Here is an 8009-nt window from a genome sequence, read left to right as displayed (position 1 = left end):
GGAGGGAGGGGGGGTTGCTTGTTTTTAAAAATATTTTCTATTATAATGACATTTTCCAAGCCTATCATCCTGGCAAGACACATGTGTTTCACATAATTGAAAAATTGGTCGCTTTTTAGGACAAGCCGGCTAACCCAGATGTCGGGGGTTTCCAGAAATCTTGACCTACACCAAAAGTGAGCATTGCCATTACCTATAGGAGAAGTTTGGTGTTTTCACTGGTGTGTATATTTGTTTGGTTACAGTCCGACCTGCTCTTACTGCAACCACCTGTCCAAGACAACCAACTGACCACTGCCCACTTCAGTTTGGTTTTGTTCGGTTATGTTCGGTTTTGTCGGTTTTGTCGGTTTTGTCGCTTTGAAGCTAGCAGGATTGTCCTCAGTGGGAGGGGCAATCCGACGAAACCAATGATGACCTTCGGTAACAAACACATTTGTTTTCATGGCCGTGCGTCGGGCGATCAGTTTGGGAAGATTATGATCTATTTATAGTGTGCCGCTTGAAACTGAACCGAACTGAACTGAACGGAACCGAACTGAAACGAACCGAACAGAACTGATCTGATCCGATCCTCCAATGGGCACCGCCAATAAGAGAACAGCTTTTCTCCTCAACAACAGATCGGCTACATTTATATTTGTATTTCGCGGTAATTTGTCGTAATTTATTCAAGACGTTCTTCGTTGATTATAAATTAATGTTTAACACTCCTTCTATACAGACATGATCGTTTAGGAGGCGGGCTGCTTGGGACCTGCCTGTCGGGGTCAAAGCAGGTCTGACTGGATTACAGAAAGACAAAGATAATCGAGAAACTAGATCATCATCATCGTTATCATCATCATCATCATCATCATCATAATCATCATCACCATCATCACCATCATCATCATCATCATTATTATCACCAACACCATCGTCATCATTATCATCATCATCATCATCATCATCATCATCATCATCATCATCATCATCACCATCAACATCACCATTTTTATCATCATCATCGTCATCATCATCATCGTCATCATCATCATCATCACATCACCACCGTGATACAATGAAAACGACGATAACTACGACTACGACGACGATGATAACAGCGACGATGTAGACAACAAAACCGTTGTCACCACAAAAGTGCTCACATCTCGAGGCGGCATCATTGGTATGCTTCCTGAACCGTTGGTCGGCGGTACACACATCTGCGTCATCAGCATCATCATCATCTGCTGAGGATCTGCGGCTTCCTTACCCGGCCTGAGAAATAAAAAAATACCCGGAAAGGATAAGAAATCATTGTTTAGTTGGGGGGTTTTTCAAAAATTATTTAAGGGGGTTGGGGGGGGGGTACGCACCAAAAGTACCGATTCAGCTCAAAATTATGGATTCGTGGGCATTTTAGCTTCTTCAGTTTCTCTTTCAACTATTTCATAACATTAGAACCCCTTAAAACCTTATTTCTTCACATGTTGGGCATTTATTTTTCTTTATCGGCCGTTTTCTCAAAACGAGGAATTTTTTCAATGACTCCGCCATTTTTCATGAAATTGTCATGACATTTTCACAGAATGAAGAGAAGATGTAATACTAAAACGATTCTGTTGAATTTGTCATGCATGGAACAGATTTTTGTTTGTGGTGTCTGGAGTGTGAATTTTCACGCAGTTTTTGCAAACTTGTATACTACCTCAGGAGAAAAAAAACATTGAAAATCTTCTAATTCGTTTAGGAAAAATTCATTTGATAAATGTGTGCAGCTAATGTTTGCTAACATGCATGCAAAAAACCAAACTTTCCATAAAAAATAAGTGCGGTATTCATCACATATAAATGTCAGTAAAATCCAATATGGCCGCCGTAGCCATGGAAAAATTAATTACAGATTTTAAGATCCTTGACTATGCTTGCTATATGTGTGAAATTTGGTCAATATTTGATCCACTAATAAGCGAGATAGCCTCCAAGTGTAGCCCTCCTCCTCCCCCCCCCCCAATCATCATCACCATCAGCAGCAGAAGCATCATCATCATCATCATCATCATTATCACGGTATAAAGAAGTTGATTTTAAGGACGTATTTTCAGTTTTCAAACACAAGTTAACTTACTAAAGAAAATCCTTCACTTACAAGTGGTACGGCTTTGCGAAATGGACGAAGGCTGGTATCATGAGCAAAAGGCCGTTAGTAAAAGCGCAAAGCCCAATTATAAATGGGATGTGAGATTTCTGTGAAGGGGAAAAAAACAAATAATTGGAATTAATCATAAGAAACAACACTTTGTTTCTGCGATGGTGTACTTTTAGACAACATAAAGAGAGGAAACCAGTAAATGAATCATTTTAAAAAAATGTCGCATTTTTTGAATTTGTGATTCCAGACCTAATTCCTTGGATACCAATATTAAATATTGCTTAGAATTGCCTTTGACTATGTTCATGAACAAGGTAAAACGTTCCTTGATCTTAAAATCAGGTTTTCAAAACTACCCAAGTCATAGAATTTTACAGCTCTTTTGTAAATCTTGCTCAGAAGGCAAAAAGTGGCAAGTTCCGCAACACGTGTATATGTTTTTTAAAACATGCTAGGGATAAAAATCATGGCACCAGGGATTAAATATTTCACAGTTATACAGAGTATTGGACAGCATTACCGAGGCAAAAAAATCTTGGTGCCCGTTCTTGTCTTATATTTGTTTATTAACTCTTTATCTCCATATTTTGCTTAACCCATTTCAAAGTTCTCTTCTGTTACCCAGCATTTCACTCAGATGAATGGTCCTTAGATATAAATGTATTTCTTTGAGATTTTGCGAGTGAAGACTCCCTTCATATTCCCTTATATAACATGAGACAGGGGAGCTTATGCAATGCACGATTGAAAGATACAGATTCAAGTTCAACCCAACATGGTGACTATTTGAGCATTAATGTCCCTCCTGTTACTGGGGTCTATACGACTTATTGTACAGAAATCCGATACACTCTCCTTTGGTTAGGAAGTCTGCCAAGGTTACATTTCAATAGTAAGACAATCCATAACAATAGCTCTACTCAGTGAGTGTCGTCAGGGTAATGATGTACAGAATTCCCTCCTGTTACTTTCCCTACTGTTACCCGGGTTTTAGTAACAGGAGAGAATAAAAAAGTAACAGGAGAGAATATCTTAACCGACCACAGTTTGGGTTAGAATGTGAGGTAGTCAAAGCTTAATAGAGTAAATGAAAGAGGTTAAAACTAAAGGCATGTTTGTGTTTTTCAACGGAACACCTGAATTGTAATTATTATCTTTGAGTAACAGGACGGAATTGAGAGTAACAGGAGAGAATACAAGATAGCAAGTTGGAGGGGTAGCTAAACCTGTCCCCGTCGTTTTATGCAAGAACAATTTTGAAATTATGCAAAATGAGGACAAAAATATGAAATTATGGGATTCTGTTAATTTGAACTAAGAATGTTAAAGGAAAATAATCAGAAATTATGCGAAAAATGATCAAATTTTGCTAAATTATGCGGGATACATAAAGCCACGGGACAGCTAAACCGACCAAAGTTCAGGTTGAAAATGGGTCATTTATGCACAAACAAAACAGAATAGTTATTATAGGAAAGATGTGTTTGTACTTTTTCAACAAACTCCTGTATTGTGATTCTGTAATTTAGGTAACAGGATGGAATTGAGAGCCATAGCGAGGGAACACCAGAGTAGAAAGAATGACAAAACCTTCCATGTTTCCTACATCGATAACAATAATAATGCAACCTACTTTTGTTCCACCAAAGTCTAGAAACTTCTATTTTGATAAGTGGTATCGAAGAGTTCTAAGTAATCGTGATATTGCCGGTTTAGGGGTTCGAGCCTCAGCTCGGTCCAACGTTGTGTCCTTGGGAAATACACTTAACCGACGAATTTCCCATTTGGCTCCGTCCTTTCGGAGAGGATGTTAACTGCTAAACTCGGAGGTCCCACCTCTGAAATAATCTTATAAGGGCGCTAAACCTGTACCATTTAACCATATTAACCAAAGAGCTCTTAAAATGTAGGTCTAAATTTAGATCTTTTATTCAGTTGCAGATTTAGAAGTGCATTTCGCGTTGTCGCAGAGACGTAGATGTAGACTGAAGTAAGAAATAAGAATCTTCGTCACAGAAAATTTGTCACACATGAAATCAGCTTAGCTTAGTTGACTTCAGCACTATGCCACTTATGCTAGATCTAGATTGATTGTATGAAGGGCAGGCCCTATATATATATATGGTTGATTTCTCAAACAGGACTTTTTAATATTTGCTTTTTTTCACCAGAGTCAAAGCTGACTCCTGCTGAAAAAAGTAATAAAGGAGAGACAGAATGAGGCGAAACAAGAACCCAGTGAAGACGCTGCACGACATGCAGTATGAAAAGCAGAACTGCATCAAAGACAAAGAACAAAGTTAAAGGAAACCTGTCGTTTGTATGATTTCAAGAGACCATTTGGCAGCATGTATGGAATGGAGAAAAACGAAGAAAGACACAAATCGGAAGAGGAAATCAAACTGTGCCGATGACAAAACAGCAGATGCCCCATTCTCAAGTGTGTTATTCTCTAGACTAAAGTGTAGGTTTGCAATGAAAACAGTGCAGAGAAAAAGAAAATTAAAGTTGAAAATGAAAACCTTATCTGAGAGCAAGAAGGCATAGAAAAGAATACTGAAATTTCCTTTTGCTCTCCTGGATGAATTGAAAGACTGATAAAAGAAAACAAAAGTATTCGAATGTTGGCTTCTGGAGAAATATTATGAAAGTACAAAATCCAGAGCAAATTTTAATTTTGTAGAACTCTCAACATAAAGACCAAAAGGAAACTGAAGAAAAAAGTCTTTTCAACTCTGCAGATGGATAAAGTGCACATTTAGGGGGTTTTTTCTTTGGCCTGGCAACTCGAGAATTTTGAACGGTTTAAAAATATTGTTACCTTGAAAGAGATGTTTAAAACCCAGAGACGTTTGTTGAATGACATCGTAGAACATCTGTACAGACATTACCCGAGCAGTTCAAAGATTTTTTCAACAAGCTTTTGGCAGCGGAAGCTATTTAATAGTCAGATGAAAACACTTGTGCGTGCAAGATTTGGGATAACTCAGAGTTGACAGCTGACGCTTCGTGTATTCATTGTGTTCATCTGAAAGTTATTTCTGCTCACTTTTGGCCAAAACATGCATGCATGGATCGTGTGATCATAGAAACCCAGTCCCACTACTAAACATCATCATCGACAGGACACAACTTAAAGAAGTTGAGGAATTTAAATAGCTTAGGAGCATGCTTACACATGACGGAAGATTGGAAATAGGAAAATTGAAATCAGGCCATAAAAGCAAATGCAGAAACCTATAAATAGTCAGCACTACTCACCCATAAACACCTACCAGTGGAAGTAAAAAGACAACGACTTATTCACAGCATATTCCTTCCAACACTGACTTACGATATAAAACAGGAAGACGAAAGACTGATAAACGAAATTTGACAGGGAATAAACCAGTTATGGAACAAAAACATCAAAAAATGAAGTGGTTTGGTCATCTGATGAGAGTGTCACCAAATCAACCAGCTTCACAAGCTGACGACTCTAATATGACCGGATACAAGGGCAGGTGCAGACCACGCAAAACGTGGCTGGATAGCGTTATAGAGGATAGCGTTATAGAGGTCCTCCAAAAGAATAACATTTCAACAACAGAAGACACCTACACTGCTCTTGATTGAAAATTGTACCCCCCCCCCCTCCCCCAACATCTAAGGATGCAAGAGGAAGGATAAACCAAAGTAAAAGGATCCAATCCTAGCATACTCTGAAGACATGAGACTCACTGCAACGTGGCAGAAATGGGTAGCAATGAAAGAAAATAGAAATCCCGAACGGTGAACAGAAGAAAATAAGAATGACTAAGAAGAGAACAGAAACTGGGAGGCTGATGCCATTGTGGGCTTTATTCCAGGAAACGTTTCGACAGTACAAGTTATACGACGATTGTAATATTGACCATCAGTTTAAGGAAAGACATAGCAATCTTCAAGCCAATGAAGCAAGAGTACCTGCTAACGTCGCTCAAAATTGTTTGAGTAAAATGGAAGAGGGAATACTAAGCACACACGTTGGGGCTTTGCAAAATCAGATGTCTACACTACACACTGGTAACTTTACTTTACTCTTATTTTATATTATCTTTTATACAGCGTGGTGTCGAGGAGAGATTCAGTTCTCGGACAGGGGCCAGGTGTGTTGCTTTTCGGATCGCCATAGTGTGCCTTTGAAGGATATCTTTGACTCCATCGATCCATCTTTTTATTAGCCTTCCTTTTGCTCCATAGCCATCGAATCGCATCTTGTAGACCTTTGAGGCTGGCAGTTGAGGCCCTATTCTCATTACGCGTCCAAAACTTCCTCTCGATATATTTCGTTTCGACGCCCACTTATTGTTTGATGCCTTCGTTTTTTTACACTGGTAACTACACCCAGTAAATAACGTCTCCACAGAATATTTATGTTACATGCTTTCAACATTCCCATCCATTCTTCGGTTATTCCTTTAGATGATGTCACTAATATAAGTGTTTCATTCTTGATGAGTGTTGTTGTTAAAAGCTGATAACAGTCTTTTATGTTCCCTCCTGTTACCGACTTTCTCTCGTTCATTCAAAAAATCTTTAACTTTGTTTTTAAAAAGTAAGTGTGGGATTAGCTTCACCTTACTGTCTTCTTCTTCTTCTTCTTCTTCTTCTTCTTCTTCTTCTTCTTCTTCTTCTTCGTATTCTTCTTCTTCGTATTCTTCTTCTTCGTATTCTTCTTCTTCTTCTTCGTATTCTTCTTCTTCTTCTTCTTCTTCTTCTTCTTCTTCTTCTTCTGATGTCAAGTCTGGTGTAGACATTAACGATCATGGTACGCATTCCTTCCTCTTGTCTGTCTTCTAATCAGCTCGGTTTCTCTCTTTCTGTTATTCGTTGCAAAGTTGTTCAGACTATCTGTGTATGTTCTTTGTCTTCCTCAGATCTTCTTTCCCTCTATCCTTCCAAACAGCAATGGCGTCGGTAGCCTAGTGGTTAGGCTACATTGCTCGTAATAGTGAGATTGCAGGATCGGGGGTTCGAGCCTCAGCTCGGTCCAACAGAGTGTCCTTAGGAAAGGCACTTTACACGAATTTCCTACTTGGCTCGGTCCTTTCGTAGACCGACGTTAAACTAGGAGGTCCTGCCTCTTAAATAGCCTAATAGTGTTGATAGGGGCGTTAAACCCATACCATTTCACCATTTTCACCTTCAAAACTGCAGCAGTTTTCTAGCCCATTCGATCTATTTACGTGACTAAATATGACCCTGTTTTAAAGTCTACAGCAATTTCTGTATACAGCTCAGTTCCAAAAATCAGCTACAAACCAAAGAGCAAGAAAAGCAAGAAACATAATATTAATTCTCACCACGTGTATATGCTTAATGATAAAATTATCAACGAATAATGTGAATAATAACTTTAGACTAAGTCCACAGTATACCAATTTAATACAGAAAAATTAACGTATACAACAACTTAGATATCTATCCAAAGTTGTCGGGAAAGAACAACAAAAAAAGCCAGAACAACATAAACACACAATACCTCGGGTCCATTCTTCTTTCATCTTCATTTTCAGTTCCTCACGACTGGATACACATTTGAATTGTGTTATGTGTATAATAATGTGTGTATATATATATATATATATATATATATATATATATATTTATATATATTATATATATATATATATACATGTGTGTATATGTGTGTATGAGTATGTGCTTGTGTGTGTGTGTGTGTGTGTGTGTGTGTGTGTGTGTGTGTGTGTGTGTGTGTGTGTGAGTGCTGTAGGCGTTCTATATCTAGATGACATCGATCGTCAGCCTCAAAGATATAAGAAAGGAAGACCGGTGTCGCGCCATTGAGCATACACGACACAGACCCTATAACCGCGAGGGACCAGCAGAC

At 38.5% G+C, this 8009-nt stretch overlaps 1 protein-coding gene across 1 annotated transcript in view; it reads right to left on the bottom strand.

Moving 5' to 3' along the window:
- The window catches only part of LOC101850586 (solute carrier organic anion transporter family member 2A1), a gene marked incomplete in the record, with an annotated part of 31789 nt that overhangs the window by 14344 nt on the left and 9436 nt on the right, over positions 1-8009 (bottom strand). The window contains 2 exon segments of the mRNA XM_013085954.2: positions 1152-1263; positions 2135-2232. Coding sequence (XP_012941408.1) covers positions 1152-1263; positions 2135-2232 — 210 coding nt within the window.

Source organism: Aplysia californica, unplaced genomic scaffold (assembly GCF_000002075.1).
Source record: "Aplysia californica isolate F4 #8 unplaced genomic scaffold, AplCal3.0 scaffold00420, whole genome shotgun sequence".
NCBI lineage: Eukaryota > Metazoa > Mollusca > Gastropoda > Aplysiida > Aplysiidae > Aplysia > Aplysia californica.
The sequence above is the reverse complement of the archived record's forward strand: the minus strand, read 5'-3'. Positions and strand labels throughout refer to the sequence as shown.